Source organism: Antechinus flavipes, chromosome X, assembly GCF_016432865.1.
Source record: "Antechinus flavipes isolate AdamAnt ecotype Samford, QLD, Australia chromosome X, AdamAnt_v2, whole genome shotgun sequence".
NCBI lineage: Eukaryota > Metazoa > Chordata > Mammalia > Dasyuromorphia > Dasyuridae > Antechinus > Antechinus flavipes.
In genome coordinates, this window is record NC_067404.1 from 82,383,839 (window position 1) to 82,401,585 (window position 17,747).

At 45.1% G+C, this 17,747-nt stretch overlaps 1 protein-coding gene and 1 long non-coding RNA gene across 2 annotated transcripts in view; both read left to right on the plus strand.

Annotated features, from left to right (window-relative positions):
- Positions 1–8,788: 8,788 nt before the first annotated feature.
- Positions 8,789–14,653, plus strand: PIN4 (peptidylprolyl cis/trans isomerase, NIMA-interacting 4). Its single transcript, XM_051968234.1, has 4 exons — positions 8,789–8,905; positions 10,791–10,864; positions 13,870–13,989; positions 14,481–14,653. Exons 1-4 carry the CDS (start codon positions 8,866–8,868, stop codon positions 14,637–14,639), a joined length of 393 nt encoding a protein of 130 aa, XP_051824194.1. The 5' UTR covers positions 8,789–8,865; the 3' UTR covers positions 14,640–14,653.
- Positions 14,654–16,888: 2,235 nt separating this feature from the next.
- LOC127542679 (uncharacterized) overlaps positions 16,889–17,747 on the plus strand; it is a 47,184-nt gene continuing 46,325 nt past the window's right edge. Inside the window, exon 1 of the long non-coding RNA XR_007948782.1 lies at positions 16,889–17,331. This is a non-coding gene — a long non-coding RNA (uncharacterized LOC127542679). The remainder of the gene's footprint in view (positions 17,332–17,747) is intronic.

Below are 17,747 nucleotides of genomic sequence, written 5' to 3' on the forward strand. Positions count from 1 at the left end.
GAGAGAGAGAGAGAGACAGAAAGACAGAGAGACAGAGAGATTTATCTTTTTTTATTTTTGAAGAACAAAGTAAATGGCGCCAGAATCAGGGAGCTTGTGACAACTTCCAAGCAGACAGAAGCTTCCTGGGACCAGCAGAACCAAAGTGACCACGAGGTCATCAGTGTATGTACAGTGCAGATGGCAACCTCTCGGTGCCCCATTAGACCCGGGGGTCTTTTATGAGTTGCCGAGACCAAAAACCTCCATTTCCCTCCCCCACCTCTTACCAGTTTTTTGCCGCTGAATCTCCCCATGCTTAGCAACGCCGGCCATTTCTAATGGCCACGTGGACATGTTTTTCCCAGCTTGTTTGGCCCTCCCAGAGTCTGGGCCCCACTAGCACGGCCTTCAAGAACCCAGGGGCAGCTCCAAATCGCCACGAGGCTTCAGCAGAGGGCTCTAGCATATACAGGGGCTAGAACGTGCACACACTATCCCTCCGATGGCTCAACGGTCTCACGTATGTGGGACGCTGTCGATCACGACCCTTCCCAACCCGCCCTTCCTGTGCAACTTGATCCACGTCCTCCCGTAAAGTTCACTTATAAGAGGGCTGCTCGGTATGCTGGGGGCCTTCTTTGGGTTCCGTGGCCATCGGGAGCATTCCAACGGAGTGCTCCCTGGCCCCCCCTGAATACAGGAGACCCTAAAAGCTGAGGTTAAAAGATAGGTGCTCCCGATGCGTCTTGTAAACGCCATTTACCAAATCTGAGCGCTCTGCTGCTGAACGGCTTCCAAGAGTGAGGCGATCCTTTATTCATTAGGCTACTGGGCTTTTAGCTGACTCACTACATGAAGTGGGTGCCCCAGGGTGAACATAAGGGAATCCTGTAGTGAATCAGCTTTTCTGGGCAGGAGCCCATTTCTCTGCTTGAAGGAGGTGTGGACGAGGGGGAGGATGGAAATGCCGAGAACAGAAAAGGGGGAATTCGAACGGCTCCCGACATCCCTTCTTCAGGATCTGAGTCTCAAGGCGTTTGCAGCCTACGGACTCGAAGCTTCATTATGTCCCTATTGAGTGGAGAGGGTTTGCAGCCACCAGTTCAGGGAGGCCCTTTGAGCTCAGTTTTTCTGTGTGTGCATAAGTGAGATTAATTCTTGACGGGCAGTAAAAGCTTTCTTGACCCAAGCCAAACGATGGCTCTCTCAGACCTTTGCACTCCCCTCTCCTGACTCTGGGATCGTGATAACTACAAAGCTCTAAATCCTGCAGAACCAGGACTAGGGCAGGGCCACGAGCTCCTTGCCCCAGAGAATGGAAATTTAGAGACTTGATCTGAAGTGTAGAAAAAAAATGAGCAGCTCTTGGTCAGAATTATCAGGTAAACCAGGAAGCTATCTGATGGCATTCTTCCTCCCAATAACTCTATTCCCAGTGAGTTTGCTCCTCCCTGGCCCAATCCAACCCCATGCCGGAGTTTGCTCCTACCCTTCCATGAATGGTTCCAGGTGTCAAGATTGCTAGTTACAGTGCCGGAAGCGGCTCGTGAGAAGCGGTGAAGGCGAGTGGGCGCTCGAGTCCGGAGGAAGAGTGTTTCATGTCACTGCCAGCACATTTTGAGGGGCTGTCCTGTAGACGCGGGAGGAGATGTGTTCGGTTTAGTCCCACAAGACAGAAGGAAAAGGAGTGAGTAAAAGGTACTGGGAAAAATAAGATAAAGAAGGATTTCCTGGAATAGTGAGCTCCTAGTTTGGGGACAGGTTCAAACAGAGGCTCCGGGGATATCTGTGAGAAATGTTAGCTAGGGAATTCCGGAATAGGGTGAATGATCAGACTAGACAAACTTTAGGGTTCTGTGTCCAGGCTACTGGCCGCACCTTTGCCCGTTACTTTGGCCTAAGTCTGAAACCATCTATCACTCGCCCCAAAGCCCAGATAGTCACTGGTGTAAATTCAAGCAGAGTGGAGCCCACAGATAGATGTCACGTGACGGACTGCCTTGATCGGCCAATCGTCAGTTCCACCGTTGGCTGTGTCCTCCAGCCTAGGAGAAGAGAACATCCATTTCAAAAAATCCCAGGGCTGAATGGGACCTCCTTATCTCACAGATAAGGAAACCCAGGTAAAACAACTTGCAAAGCTCCTGTGGTAACCCCCCTGTTAATGGTGTCGGCTCATTTGGCAGGGAAGATCTTTTCATTCTTATTTTCATTTGGATGGCCAGTCCTCGGGAGGAAGAGGCAAAAGCATATTCGATCGCAATCTTCTGCCTTAGTTAAAACAATTTCCAAACGGTCAAATTCAATAACAACCCTTGCTTTCAGCTCAACGATTCGCCAACCGTGTAAGTCCTTGCTGTGGGTCGGGCAACACGCTAGGCCTGGAGCCACGAAGATCCTGCCCTCGAGGGTCTCGTGCACTCTTTGGCTGAGATGCTCCGGTTGCCACCTCAAAGTTCTCCGTGATCCCCACCTTTACCGGCTGGGACTTGGCCACACTCTGGAGATGGGACTTCATTTTGCTCCCTTTGCTTTTTGGTCTCTGAGTCCATCGATTATTAGGCATGCATCGTGCTCACTGTACTCATCAGCCCAAACTTATAGCGACCATGTGGTAGTGAATGTAAACCATCTGTGTTTCTTGATCAATTTTACATTATAAATTGTCTAATCCTGTTTCCTCTGGCTGATAATAAAAGTGATATTCTCTTTTTCCACGTCTCATGCTCCTTTTTTCCATCTTTTCCGTTCCATTTCTATGAAAAGCTAACTTTGCGACCTCCTCGCTGGCTCCGTGGAGTGAATCCAGTTGCTCACTGGGTATTCCCGTGGACCCGCTCTATGGGAATTGAGGAGATCGTCATAATAACTCACAGAGAGGATGTTGCCATTTACTAAGGATGTCCCTCAAGATAACGTAGGGGTACGTAGGAGAGAACACTGCAAACAAAATCAGAGGACCTGGATTCGAATCCTACCTCTGCTACTTACCGCTTGGGCAAATTCTTTCAAATCTTTCAGTCCCAAGTTCCTCAGCGGACAGATCCAAGTTTGGATCCCATCCTCTCTAAGTCTTCTAAGGAACCCTAAGGTCCTTTCCAGCTCTCAATATGGGATCCTATGAGCCCATGAACGATCGAGGCAAAAGAATTCTTTCCTTCATGAACCCAAACAAATGCCTGACTGGTAATATATGAATAAGAAAGTGTGTATTCTTTGACAGTGAAATAAGGTTTCTATTTATTTTTTTTAATTGACAAAACACACGCATGTATAATTTTTCTTTTTTTGCTCGTTTGTCGTTTTTGTTTTTTTTTTAATAAAGAGAGAATAAATTGGTAGGCAATGAAACTCTCATTACAAATTTGATAGCATCCTAGCTTACAAATAGAACCAAATAAGAGCCATTTAGGCCTGATTCTATGGGTAATTTTTCAACATTGACCCTTGCAAACACTTCTGTTCCCACTTTTCCCCTCCTTCTCCCCACCCCCTCCCCTAGCTGGCAGGCGGTCCCATACATGATAAAATAGATGTTAAATCCAATATATGTACACATATTTATACAGTTCTCTCGCTGCACAAGAAAAGATGATGAAATAAGTTAAAAAGAAAACAATTGTAGTGGCGAATGCGAATGGCTTAAACTTTCCCAATAAAATGCAAGTCACAGAATGAGTCAAAATACAAAATCCAACAATCTACTGTTTCCAAAAACCCCTGAAATTCCCACAGATTTTATCAAGTTGGTTTTTGATGTTTCTTCTAGTGATTTCTAGGACTTTATTATAGGACTTTAATGCACTCTTGCCCCTAATGTACAGAAATCCTATTATGAATAAAAGATTCCATGTTTTTATATATATATATATATATATATATATATATATATATATATATATATATATACTGTTTACAAGAAATATCTCGAATCTACTAAAATCAAAATAGATTCTAAATCAGAGAAAATGGTAGAAAATGAGTCAGGATTCAAACTCAGTTCCTACACCTCCAAATCCAGCACTCTTTCCATCAATAAATCAACAGCCATTGTGTGTCAGGCACTGTGCTGAACACTGGTTATACAAATACAAAGAATAAAACCGTCCCTACTGTTGGGAAGCTTTTTTTTTTTTTGGCTGAGGCAATTGGGATTAAGTGATTTGCCGGGTCACTTTGAACTCAGGCCTTCCTGACTTCCGAGCTGGTGCTCTATCCACTGCGCCACCCAGCTGGCCCAGAGAAGCTTATTTCTAACAAGGAAGATAATAAGGGAAGCTCTCTTTTGTTCATCACTTGGCTTCATGGGAACTCACGGGGTATTTTTTTTCTTTAAAGTACAGGGCAGTTAGTCTCAGGAGTTCACATTTGTTCTTCTCCCTACTATTCTGGGGAAGTAGTTCCGTGGAAAATGTAAACTCGGAGCCGCCAGACTAGGGAAGAAATCTTTTTCTTTCCCTAGCCACTGAGCAGATAGAACCCTTAAATTCTATTATCTGCAAAGAGATCTCTACTAGCCATAACACTTCTCATTTTTAGACATTCTGCTATGGAGGGGGAAAAAAAAGTGTTCCAAATGTCATTCAAATCATCTGACCTCTGTCTGGAGACAAAATGAATTCTAAGAGTCTAAACGGCAAATAATGGAGGCATAAAAGATCTGGAAACTCCGGAAGGGTACGACAGAATGGGTGTCCACAATCAGGAAAGACTAAAGTAATAAAGTACAATCAAGACTAATGATCGAAATAACTCAGGACTTGGATCAAATTGTGACGTGCTGATGAGCCCTGCCACAGAGAGGCCATAGACTCTAGATGTCCAAAGAGATGTGGCTATAAAGGGAAGTGGAAGGGAGAGAAAATTAATGGTGATTATTTTAAAATAGGACAAAATAAAAGTTTTTAAACAAAAAAAAAATTCTGGGCCAATTTCTAATCTGAAAAAGTCAGTGGTTGTTCACTCTGAGAGGCGTCTGATGTGGCGTAAGATAGGATGGGAATTTCAATGGATTGGGGATGGAAAATGCCCCGTGATCCAGAGACGGAACGATGGAGACGGAAGGTGATCAGAGCACAGGACTTTCACCTTTTTGGTTGGTTGTTTGCTTGGGGTTGTTTTTTTTTTTTCGTGATTTTTTTTCCTTACACAATATGACAAATATGGAAATATCTTTAAAATCACTGCACATAACAAGAGAACTGTATAAATATGTATACAGAGATTGTATTTAAGATCTACTTTAACATGTTTAACATGGATGGGACCGCCTGCCGGCTAGGGGAGGGGGTGGGGGGAAGGAGGGGAAAAGTGGGAACAGAAGTGTTTGCAAGGGTCAGTTGAAAAATTACCCGTGCACATATGTTGTAAATAAATAAAAAAAACTACAATAAAAATAAAATAAAAATAAAAATCATCGCACATTTCTCACTTAGATGGCTTGCTATCTCGGGGAGTAGGGAGGGTAATAATAGAAAAATTTGGAAGGCCCACTTTTACCAAAAATGAATCTGAAAAATTATCTTTACGTGTATTTGGAAAAAAAACAAATACTGGTTGAAAAAAGAAAAAAGAGATTATGATAAAGAAAACAATGAAAAATGAAAGGGATGAAAATTCGAGCGAATCATTCAAATAGAATATTATTTCTAAAACAGAGAAATGGAAGTCAAAACAAAGGATGGTGGGATCTCTTTTTGGCTGCAGCCGTTCTGCAAGAATTTTCTGAGTAGTAAAGGGGTTTCTGTCTTCCCTAGAGGAGAGGGAAATCCTTTCCCCACTCCCCATGATAGGTCCTAGAGGGGCCTACTCAATCAACAGTGATGAAGGGATCTTTGGGCAACAAGAAATAATCACTGCTCCGAATTCAGTTCCTCCCAACTTTTGCTCTTGTATCTTAAACTTGGCTCCGTTGAGCTCCTCCAGAAGCAGGGGAGTGAGGGTTAATGATTTGGCTGAATTCATGGAAAGTTTGAGTCCAAACTGAAGAGAAATCCTGTGATGTTGTACCACGCTTCCCTTTTACTGTCCTGATTCAGTTTCCCTAATTGTCCCGCCTCGATTTCCCTAAATTGTCCTGCCTCAGTTCCTTTCATTGTTCCGCCTCCATCCCCCCAGTCGCAACACCCCCGCCCTCCTGACCATTAGGACTGATAAGATTTAGTTATAAACTGTAAAAGTTTAATCCATATAAGGAGAAAGACCTTCTATCTTAGACATCATGACTCCAGACCTTCCCGGTGCTCACTCTGCCACCCCCCCCTTTTCTGTCTTTGTTCTCCCCCCTCTAAAGAATCCGGAATCTCACATTCGATGCTGAACGCTTTGAGACCCAAGCGGATCCTTCGGTCCCAGAAAATCTCTCCCTCTCGGAAACCCAAAGAAAATATGAAAAACTCTCTAATCTCTATCTTGCCTCAGTTTCTCCGACATTACAGTGACAGCTTAGGAAGGCGATGAGCCTGGAGAGAGGAAGGTCTGAAGATGCCCGGAGTACACATCCTCCTCACGGCCATCTCTCTTTTAAAGGCGTGGATACCGGCTCCTCCTGGATCCCTCTCTCTGCCCCCTCCAATCTTCCCAGTCCTCTTTACTTGTATTTCTCCTTTGCCTTTACCGTGATCCACTCTGTATTTATTGACCAGGGAGATTGAGGCAGAACAATTTAGGGAAACCGAGGCAGGACAATTTCGGGAAACTGAGGCGGGACAAAAAAAGGGAACTGCGGCACAACATCACAACACGTGAGGGTTTCACAGGAGTGATTGATTATAGGAGTTAATATTCTAACGTGGTGTCGCCTCAAAGCTAGGACACTAGGCCTTCCCTTTTGTGTCTCTCCATCTTCTATTCAGGGATGTTCCAAAAGCCTGGGGCTGACCTTCTCATCCTGCCCCTCATCCCCTATTCAGTAAACCTCAGGGGCTCCTGATCTCTTCCAGGATCAAATGGCAAATGCTCTTAGGGGTGCTCACGGCCTTTCATCGTTGAGGGGCGAGCTCCCCTGACAGCCCCGGGAGTTGGAGGGGGGGAGGTTTGAGGAGGGGGGAGGCACGTGCTGTTTTTGCGTCCCAGTCTCCAAGCAGCGGGGCTTTGGCAAAATGGGAGAAGTCTCAGGGGTGTCATTCCTTATTAGGAAGATGGCCAAGTTGGAGATAGAGTGACTTGATTTTCTTTAGGTTTCTATGGCCCGGGGCTAGGGAGCGTTTGAGGAGCTAATTTCCAGGTCAATAATGGGTGGTGAGGAGGGCAGCTAGGTGGCGCAGTGGATAGAGCAGCAGCCCTAAAGTCAGGAGGACCCGAGTTCAAATCTGACCAGACAGTTCACACTTCCTAGCTGTGTGACCCTGGGCAAGTCACTTAACTTCAATTACCTCAGCCAAAATAATAATAATAATAAAAAGTGGTGATTATGCTCTCAAGTGAACTGAAAGTGAGATTACTGTGGGAGTTTCCTGTGGGAACCAAGGAAGAGGGTGGGGATGCTCCCAGAGGCCGGGAGGGGTGGAGATTTTTCTAATCCAGGTGCACCCCCCCACCTCCCGGCTACGATCCCGGGGACACAGTCCTGTCCGCCCATTCCAGCCTCCGTGGGCTCCGATTCAGGGATTCTTTGGCCTTTATGCTCCAAGGGGAGACCCGTGACGCCAGTGGGGGGGGGCGATTCTGTGCCATGACAGTGAAATGGATTGAAGGGGGGACGAGGGGGGGGTTGCCCAGCAATCTTTCTGCCTTCATTCCGGCGCCTTCTCTCTCCTAATCATTTCCTCTCTGTCTGGTGTGGTCTTTGTCCGCCCCTCCCTCCCTTAGACGTGAGCTTAAGGTAGATTCTGTCTTTTGCTTCTTTTTGTATCCCCGGCACTTAGCCCGTTGCCGGCAAACAGTAGGTGCTTAATCAATGCACGCTGACTGCTCCGTCAGTCGCTAAGCAGGGCTCTGCCGCCCGCCCGTGCCCGCGGGCACTGGGCAGGGAGATGGCCAATGTGATCTGCCGACAGGAAAGCGCTTCCCTGGGCTGCTCTAAGATCCAGAGGAAGCAAGGGATCCCCCGAGATCCCAGGAACGCTACTGAGGGCCGTGGTCGAGAACAGGAAGAGAGCTGGAGGCACACAAGCCCTTGCCCCGCCACTTGCTAGCTGGCTGCCGAGTCCCTTCCCCTCCCCGGGCCTCAGTTTCCTTCTGGGGGAACAAATGGGTTCGGACTCGATGGCCTCTAAGCTCCCTCTCAGTTCCAGCTAAGACAAAAGATTGATTTTATTTTTTCTTTGTTTAGTATTAATTTCAATTTGATCAGTTCAAAATTCTCTATCCTCCCTCCTGTAGAAGGCAAATTATACATGTGAAGTCATTGAAAATATTCCCATGTTAACCACAAGAGGGAGACACCGAGCAAACGCAAGAACGCGAAAACCGTTCGATGCGGTCTAAGACCAAAACAATCGATAGATCGAAGTTTCCGCCTGACGTCAGGGGCGGGGCGTGCGTCGAGGGGCGGGGCGTGCGTCGAGGAGCGGGCGCATGCGTCGAGGGGCGGGCGCGTGCGTCGAGAGGCGGGCGCATGCGTCGAGGGGCGGGGCGTGCGTCGAGGGGCGGGCGCATGCGTCGAAGGGCGGGCGCGTGCCTCCAGCGCGGCTACGTTCCCACGCCCCGGAAGGGAAACTGCAGGAAGGCCCCGACCTGGATTTAGTAAGCGTACCGAAGGACCCAGACGCCAGTGGCTGTCTTAACTACTGCCTGATTGCCGTTGAGCTAAGGCGACACTCAGGCGGTGATTATTTTCTTCCGGCATATTTTGGGACACGCTTAGGAAGAGACCATCGACCCTATTCGGCACCTGGATACTCGGAAGTACAAACAGAGTCGCGAGGGCAGGAAAGTGGCAAGATGGCTCCTAAAGGCAAGAGTTCTGGCAAAGGCGGGAAAGGTAAGGCGATTCAAAGGAACCTGGAGCCGGTGATTCGTGAGTTTCCTGCCCAGGTGTCTCTAAAATCAAATTTAAAGTCCTCAGCGGCTTAACGCTTGCGTCCCTGCTCCTTCCTTCTTTATCTTACGCTCTCTTGTTCTTTTCCCGGCCCCGCAACGCCGCACTGGTATCTAATAATTCATCGGATTCTACTTTGTTAAAGGCTGAGGATTTCATGTAATAGTCAACACGTCATTTTGTAGATTTATTTGCTCTTTAGGATTTGGGGAGAGTTATTGCATTTGTAGTAGAATTACGTAAAAATATCTTTTTAAACTACACATTTATTTTGGCAGGAAAACGTGCCCGAGTATATTTTAGTTCTAAGAATTTCAGTGTCGAATATTCATGTTAACTTGGTGTGTTAGAAGTGATTCTCCTTCTGTGGTTTCAAAAGAGTCTTTTAAAAACAATTCTGTTCTCATCTCCTTGGAGATGTTCAGGTACTGCATAGAAAGTGTTGTTTACACTTAGAATCATGGTCCCCGTGTTGGTTGATTTTTCTCTAGCTTTCTTTTTTCAAAAAAGGGCTCATTTGTGGATTTCCGTTTGGATGTATGGATTAGAAGGGAGATATCCCCAAATGGCCGTGATGTAAAAAAAAAAAACAAGGCATCCATAAAACATTGTTTGAAAAAGGAATCTTATCCAAATGAGTTCCAGTCGATGAGTAATGAACAGAAGCAGCTACACCCAGCAAAAGAACACTGGGAAATAGAGCATTTCCACTCCTTCTGTTATTGTCCGCTTGCATTATTGGTTTTTTCCTCAGATTATTTTTACCTTCTTTCTAAATCTGATTCTTCTTGCGCAGCAAGAGAACTGTATGGATTTGTATACATATATTATATTTAACGCATATTTTAACATATAGGGGACTACCTGCCATGTAGGAGAGGGGGTGGAGGGAAGGAGGGGGAAAGTTGGAATAGAAGTTTTTGCAAGGGTCAGTGTTGAATAATTACCCATTTATGTTTCGTATGTAAGAAGCTATAATGATAATAAAGGAATCTTAATATTGAAGTTGTGAAGAATGTACATTAGGGGAATGACTTTTGGAGGCCGCTAGATGGTGCAGAAAGGCAGGAGAGAGAACTTGGGGCCTGAAATCAGGAACTTGGGCTTGTCAAGTCTGGGTAATAATAGCACCTCCCCAGATTACTTGTGAGGACCAAGTGGATGTTAAAGTGCTATGATCTATAAAGTGTTTTAACGAATTTGATTTGAAGCAAATCTCTACTTTTTACCTTCCAGAAACTGCTGACTTAAAACTCGGTTGTGTAATCTTTCCAGTTATCCTAGCTTCCTCTAGCTGGTATTCTTGGTTCTTGATAGTGGCCATCCTCTGGAACTGTTACTTTGTCAAGTACCTCCCTAGTCTGTTGAGCTATGGCTTTTTGGTCACATAAGAAAGGATGTACCTATCGCTCTAAGTCTGGGCACTGTACTCAGGAAGTTGAACCTGTTTTGTTTGGAATTGGAGAATAGGGAGAAGCAGATGGCAGTCGAAACGCTGATCTTCTAGAGCAGTTCTGATTTCAGGAAAAGAAAATCTACTTTCCAAAAACTGGATTGATGCTTTTAAATTTTTGATCACTGTCGCTTGAGTATATACCACCACTCCCCTCCTAAATTGTAGCAAAGCTAAGGAGCTCCACAAAAATGACCAAAACAGTGGGAGTGTTTTAAGCTATGTGCCCTCCTGCCGGCCTCTGCTTTCTGGTTTTGATGTTCGCAAGCTTTCATGATTTGGTGGAAAGCGGGGGGAGCACCGTGGGGTGAAAGAAATCACATGACATCTAAATAAGTGTCCTTTTTTTTTTTTTTTTTTTTTTTTTAAATAAAGGAGGAGCAGCTTCTGGGAGTGAAGGGGCAGATAAGAAGGCTCAGGGTCCTAAAGGTGGTGGAAATTCAGTAAAGGTGAGTTACAGTGATCTCATTTTTTTCTGACAAAGTTTTACCACGGCTTAAGAAAGCCTATACATCATTAACAGTCATTTCAGATGTATTGAACTTAGTCATAAAGACAGGTACACTAATAGGTGTTGTTCATGGAGCTGTGAATTAGTCTCTCCATTCTAGAATGAAACCTAGAATCATACTAAGAAGGTGAGTAAAATTTCCCATGCTCTTTTATCCAGAGAACCAATTGCTAGGCATATACATGGTCAGACAAAAAAAACAAAGTCCCTGTGTACATGAAATGTTGATGGCAGCACTAATTTTTTTTCACGTAATAGTGTTTTATTTTTTTCCAATTACATGTAAAGATAGTTTTCAACATTCATTTCTGCAAGATTTGACTTGTGGATTTTTTCCCCTCTCCAAGATAGCAAGCAGTGTGATACAGGCTATACGTGTACAATCATTTCAGATGTGTTTCTATGTCCGTCCTATTGTGAAAGAAAAATCAGAATAGGGAAAAATCTAGAGAAAAGCACAGTGAAGATAAGTCTGCTTTGATCTGTATTCAGTCTCCAGAGTTATTTCTCTGCGTGCAGACGGCATCTTCCATCCAAGTCTTTTGAAATTGTCTTGGATCACTGTGTTGATGAGAAGCGCTGAGGCCATCATGGTGGATCATACCACAATCCCGCTGTTGCCGTATACGGTGATCTCCTGGTTGTGCTCACTGCACTCAGCATCAGTTCATGCGAGTCTCTCCAGGCCGCTCTGAAATCAGACTGGCGGCATGTTTTGTGCTAGCAAAGAATCGAAAACAGAGTTGATCCCCATCAGAATGGTAACTGAAGGTAATGGGATTTCACTGTCCTAGAAGAAACGATGAGTGTGATCAATTAAGAGAAGGATCTCCATGAACTGGTGATGCAGAGGGAAGTGAGCAGAGCCCTGAAAACATTCCCCACGATGTCAGTGGTGAAAACAATCACAAAAAGCCCCACAATCGAATTGGTAAAATTATAAAGAGCAAGGCGAGCTTCAGAGCTCCAGTTTCCCCTGAATGAGTGGCTTTTCTCTCTGTGCTGCCTGAGGCTACTTTTAGCTATATTTATACTTATGTATAATTTCACAACACATATCAATTATGTCTCCTTTATACTTGTATATAATAAATATATATTTATGCAGACAGAAGGGAAAATTCCAAGAGACTGAGCTCATTGAGGGCTTGTTGATGGCACAGTCAGAAGGCAGATGGTGTAGTCACTCCTAGTCTTTCTTCACTCTCTAAACTCATCAGTCCTCTTGCTTGTGACTTTTCTGGCCCTTCCTTGGAGCTTCTGAGTTGGAATTAAGAGACGGCCAGGGAGTGCCCCAGGCTTAGAGTCGGTCAGGAAGGTCTGAATTCAAATCCGATCTCAGACACTTCCTTGCTGTGTGACCCTGAGCAGGTCACCTAATCTCTGTCTCAGTTTCTTCCACTGTAAAATGGAGATAATGATAGCACCAATCTTCTAAGGTTCAAGGTTGCGAGAATCCAATGAGATCATATTTGTAAAGTGCTTTAGCCCAGTACTTGGCACATAGTAGGGCTCTAGAAATGCTTGTCCCTTTCTTCCCAATTGAAGGCAAATTATTGTCACTTTACTGCTCCCAGCATCCCCTCACCTTTTCCTCCACTTAAGTTAAGCTTTTGGCAAATTTTCCTGCTGTAGAGAGTGGGCTCAGAGCTGACTCAAAAAGTCGTTCTTCTTTCCTCTTATCAGTGACTCTTGTTTTTCTATCACCTCCATTTCCCAAAGTACTCTCTCCCTTTTCCCTCCCACAGAACCATCCTTTAGTCTTTTCCCCTCCCCCCAGCATAACCGATTTCTTAGGCTAGCAGTAACCAATAAATTGGCGAGACCTGACAGGGTCTTTTATAACAATGAATCAAGTGACAGAGCGAAATCTTGAACAGCGTAGGTGAGTCTTTTTCCAATGGGCTGTCTGTGACGTATTCGGAATGAAACTCACATCATTGAGACTTCCCCTTCTGAAACCCCCTTAGTCACAGCCAAGACATGTGATTTGAGTCACAAGACAAAGGTTCCCAGGCTAAGGGAATAGTCTTTAATGGCTTTGGCTGAATAAACTTAAATTGGAGTTAAGTGGACGGTGGGTAAAGTTACAAAGGACCTGGACTTTGGGATAAGTGGCTTGAGAGTGAGGTTACAAGTGTAGACACTGTAAGGGTAAAGAATCCATTCATAACAGAACAGAGCCCCAAGTGAAGGGGATTGCAATACAAGCTTGGCTTTTAGGCAACTTTCTAAAATGGAGGGCAAGAATGAAGTTATAAAGGTAAGGAGTTTGGAAAGACCTTTTAAAACCTATGCCAGTTGGATTAAGTCTTACGAATAGAATTAAAACCAATTTTCAATTTTATAGCCCCCTTCCCCTCCTTTGATTCTTGGGAAGCCTTGTCTCCTGTGAGTCAGTCTGATTAAAGCGACAGATCAGAATATGGTTTTAAAAATGAGCTATTCTGACAATTCATAATGATGAGTAAAATTAAAGCAGTGGTGTTAGAGGAACAAGAAATACTGGGGGAAAAGGGCTTGATTTTCAAGCTACTGGGGATCTCCAGGAATTGGTTATGAGATAACCCCGGTCCTATAAATAACGCAGTCATTGATAAAAGCCAAAAGATAATAATGAGGCTGCTGGTTGGGGTTGTGTGTTTAGCTGGAGCAGCTAATGTGCTTCACCCTCCTAGCCAGGAAAATCCCATTTCAGCTTACTTTTAGACATCCTTAGATGTTTCTGCTAAAATCTGTCAGTAACCAGACAGTACAATCTAATACGGCTTCTTGAATTTTACTTTTCCAGTAACTAGTATCTCCTCCGTCTCTGTCTCTGTCTCTGTCTCTGTCTCTCTCTCTCTCTCTCTCTCTCTCTCTCTCGAACAAAATTGCTTCTTGTACTGTGGGGAACGGTTGGGGTGATAGCAAGTACTGTGGTTTCCTCTTTGTGTCTTACAGGTCCGACATATTCTGTGTGAAAAGCATGGCAGAATCATGGAGGCCATGGAAAAACTCAAGGCTGGAGTGAGATTCAATGAAGTTGCCTCGGAGTACAGTGAAGACAAAGCCCGGCAGGGGGTACCTATCTCCTACCCATTAGCCCTGTGTGGTGGCACAGGATGCCAGTATACACTCTGTGGTGGCAAAATATGTAGCTCGTTCAAGGTCTCAGGCCAGAATTAAGGGAGGGGAAGTGGGCAGAGAGTGAGCAGCTGAAGAAGTGATTCTCCTCTTTGGGCTCAAATGTATCGCCCCCTGTGGGGAAGCTGAAAATGGGCTTGAACAGGGCCAGTCTCCTCCAGTTCTTCAGAGCTGCCCTGGAGCTTTGCTTGAAGTGAGGCCTCTCTGGGGACCCCGCTGAACTGAAGAAGAGACGGGGCCTTCCACCTCTTCTGAGGCTGATGAGGCCTCTCATAGGGCTACAGGGCTTCATCAGGAGCGTTCTTCTTTCTAGAATATTCAGGGTCTCCTATTTTTCTTTGAGGAGGATAGCAAATGTCTAGGATAGCCCTAGCCAGATTGCTTCTAATTGATTTCTTTTGGCTTTGTTTTGTTTTGTTTTGTTTTAGGGAGATTTGGGCTGGATGTCAAGAGGCTCTATGGTAGGCCCATTCCAAGAAGTAGCCTTTTCCTTGCCCATCAGCAGCTTGGACAAGCCTGTGTACACAGATCCTCCGGTGAAAACCAAATTTGGCTATCATATTATCATGGTTGAAGGGAGAAAATAAACTGATAAATGTGATTTTCTGAGTGTCAGACATCTAATGCTTTCTTATTTATTTTGTGAACTCTATCAGTGCTTGGGATCAAAATGATTAAGTAGGTATATCCAGATCTTTCTTCAAAGACAGAAGTTCTTCCTTAATGCCTCATGGCTGTAGAAGCTGCCAAGGGGCATCACAATGCACACAGCCCCTGGACTTGAAGTCGGGAAGCCCCGAGTCCAAATGCAGACACTTATTAGGTGTATAACCTGGGGCAAGTCACTTGACACCTGTATGCCTCGGTTTTCTCCACTGTAAAAAGGGGGTAACAGTGCCTATATCCTAGTGAGAGAATATTTCTATAATATAATAATGTCATCAAAATGCTTGATCCCTCTCCCCTCTCTTCCACAGTTGCAGGGGTCCAGCCTCTGCAGGGGGTCTAGGGGACCGAGCGAGAGGAATAGGGTCGGCATTAAAGGAAGACGGGAGTCATAGGGTAGTTTGAGTGAGGAACTGATGGAAGTGATGCTCCCATTTCTCTCAGGCACCTTCAGGCTTTATTTTTATACTATATCATGATCATATACTTTTCTTTAGGTCAACATAGTCTTCAGACATGTGTCGGACTTATTGAGCTTCATGTTACTACATTTGACATTCAATATTTGAGTAAGTTTTTTATGGTTAATTATTGATTACATTACATGAAGCCAATAATGAAAGGTCAATGTTACACAGGGTTAAATGTCAGTGAATTTTGTTTGTTGACGTAAGTCTTCTTTGTCACTTCTACGGATTATTTGATTCCTCGATTTCCCTGACTTGGAACCGTGTACGTAGGCATTTAGGGCAATTCCTAGTTCTACTTTAACCATCTTTTGGTTCCTAGACATACTGATCTTTTCACAGTCTAAGTTGGTGTACACCATTATTTCCTGGACCTTTGGATTCCCTCCCATAGTGGCAATTCTATGGTGTTCTCTCCTTTATCATTTGTCTCGGTGAGCGATTAGTTCTCTTAGGACAGAATATTCCTGTGGAATCATTTCTGGTTAACTTGCCCAAATTCCCCATGTCACCAGATTTTTCTAGATAATGTTTAGTGCTGTAATCAAGCCAATTATAAATAACATAGGAAATAGTAGTCCACTGATGAGAAGCAGAAGGAAACGTTATCCCTGCGTGAATGCTGTGCACATTTGATCTCGGTGCTGGGCTTCGCCAGTCAGCTCAGAGATTGCGGCTCCCAACACATAGTGGTATAAATTTAGATGACCCTAGCTTCTCAAGGATTCTGCCAGTGAGCATGAGCTCTGCCTTGCTGATTCTCCAAGGAAAAGCTTCGGGGTAGGCCCTGTTTAGCAAATGTGCCTTCTCTTAGAAACAACAATCTGCCTAAGACATGCTGTCTGTTCCCAAGCCATGTCCCTTCTTTTTCCTGGGATCTCCCCCCTCCTCATTCTTCTCTTGCTCCCTCAAAACCTCCGTCCTCCATGTCTTCTATGTCTGGGAACTTCCACCTTCCTGCTTGTGACTGTCGATGAAGCCTTCCTAAACAAGACTCCTTTTCTCCCTCAAAAACACTTGATCCGCTCAGGTCTTGGAGCCGCTCCTGAAGATCCCCGTGATCTTCAGCAACAGGCCTGCAAACGGAACGGCCTGCTGTGCCCCCGGCATGTCAGATCATTGTGATCGCTTTCCGCCTGATGTGACTTGACCATGAATTCCCAAGGCCTCTAGGTTTTTCTTGCGCCTTCCTAGGCTCCCTCTGGAGTCATTAGTTTGGAGATGTCCTGGCTCTACTCTGAGGGACTCTGGCAGCTTGTCTTGTCCCTGCCTGCTAGTACCTTGGAGATTTCCAGCTAAAGCATTTCCCTTAAACACACCTATTAAAAGGCCCTGATTCTTCTGTAAAGCCCCACTAGATCTCCCCAACAGACCCAGGTACCTTAGCTAAGAACAGAAAAGGCCACTAGGCCAATTTGGCAGCCCATGAAATGGAATCTTATGATCTTGTCAATTCAGAACGGTCCCTCCCTCCATCCTCCGCATCTCTTGTTCGTTCATGTCTTCCCATCAATTCGCCACAGAGATTCCACCCGACACTGGAGGCCTTCCTCACTTTCTCCTTACATTCGAAGGGTACCAGTGGGGAAGCACTCTCACTTTCTACCTGGTGGGTCAGCCAGCATCGATTAAACACCTACTGTGTGCCAAGTACCGTGTTAGCAATAAGAAAAGAGACGAGCCGGTCTGCCCTCAAGGAGCCCTTGCTTTAATGGAGGAGTCAACATATAAACCATCATGTATTGAGAATGCAGGATAAATTGGAGGTCATCTAGAGAGAGAGGGCCCTAGCATTAAAAGGGAACCAAAAAAGCTTCTTGCAGAAAGTGTGCCTGTAACAAGATGTGAAGGAAGCCAGAAAGCAGAAGTCAGAATTCCGGGCCCCGGGGAGACAGCCTGTGGAGATTCTGCAGTTGGGAAATAGAGTGTCTTTCCCAGCATTCACTGGATCACAGAGTGCATGGAAAGGTTAGAAGGAGCTGGGTTTTGGAGGACTTTCTCAATGTGGATTTTACATTTAATTAAAGATAATGGGGAGTCCCTGGAATCTGGTAAATGTGGAGCGGGGGGATCTGAGGAAGATGGCGGAGTAGGTTGTGAATGTGGGGAACACGACACCATCCATCCCGGGAAGATGGACATCAAGGTAAGAAGACATGTTTGCATGGGACACTGGATCCTCTGTGGGGGGCTCTCAAGTGAATGCAGGCAGGCTGCTTTGACTGGTGCTCCTCTCTGCCCTCAAGCACCAGCTTTGGGCTCAGAGCTTCTTTTTTTTGGTCCTCTCCAATATTTATTAAGGGCTCAGAGCTTCTTAGTTCCAGACCCGGCTTGCTCCTCACTACCTCTGTCACCTTAGACAAATCATTTAACCTCTATTTCTTCAGTTGCAAAATGAGGACACGGAAGATGATCTAGAGGTCTTTTTAGTTCTAAACCCCCTGACCCTAAGGAAGTTTGGTAAAATAAGGGTGGATGGGGAAACAAGACTGAATAACAGAAGACGCTACAGAACAGTCCAGGTGAGGGTTCTAGAACAATGGGAGGAAGTGACTTAGGCTT

Coding starts and splice junctions, on each gene's coding strand:
- PIN4 (XM_051968234.1), top strand. CDS start 8,866: ATGGCTCCTAAAGGCAAGAGTTCTGGCAAAGGCGGGAAAG. Junction 8,906..10,790: donor TTCTGGCAAAGGCGGGAAAG/GTAAGGCGATTC, acceptor TTTTAAATAAAG/GAGGAGCAGCTTCTGGGAGT. Junction 10,865..13,869: donor GTGGTGGAAATTCAGTAAAG/GTGAGTTACAGT, acceptor TGTGTCTTACAG/GTCCGACATATTCTGTGTGA.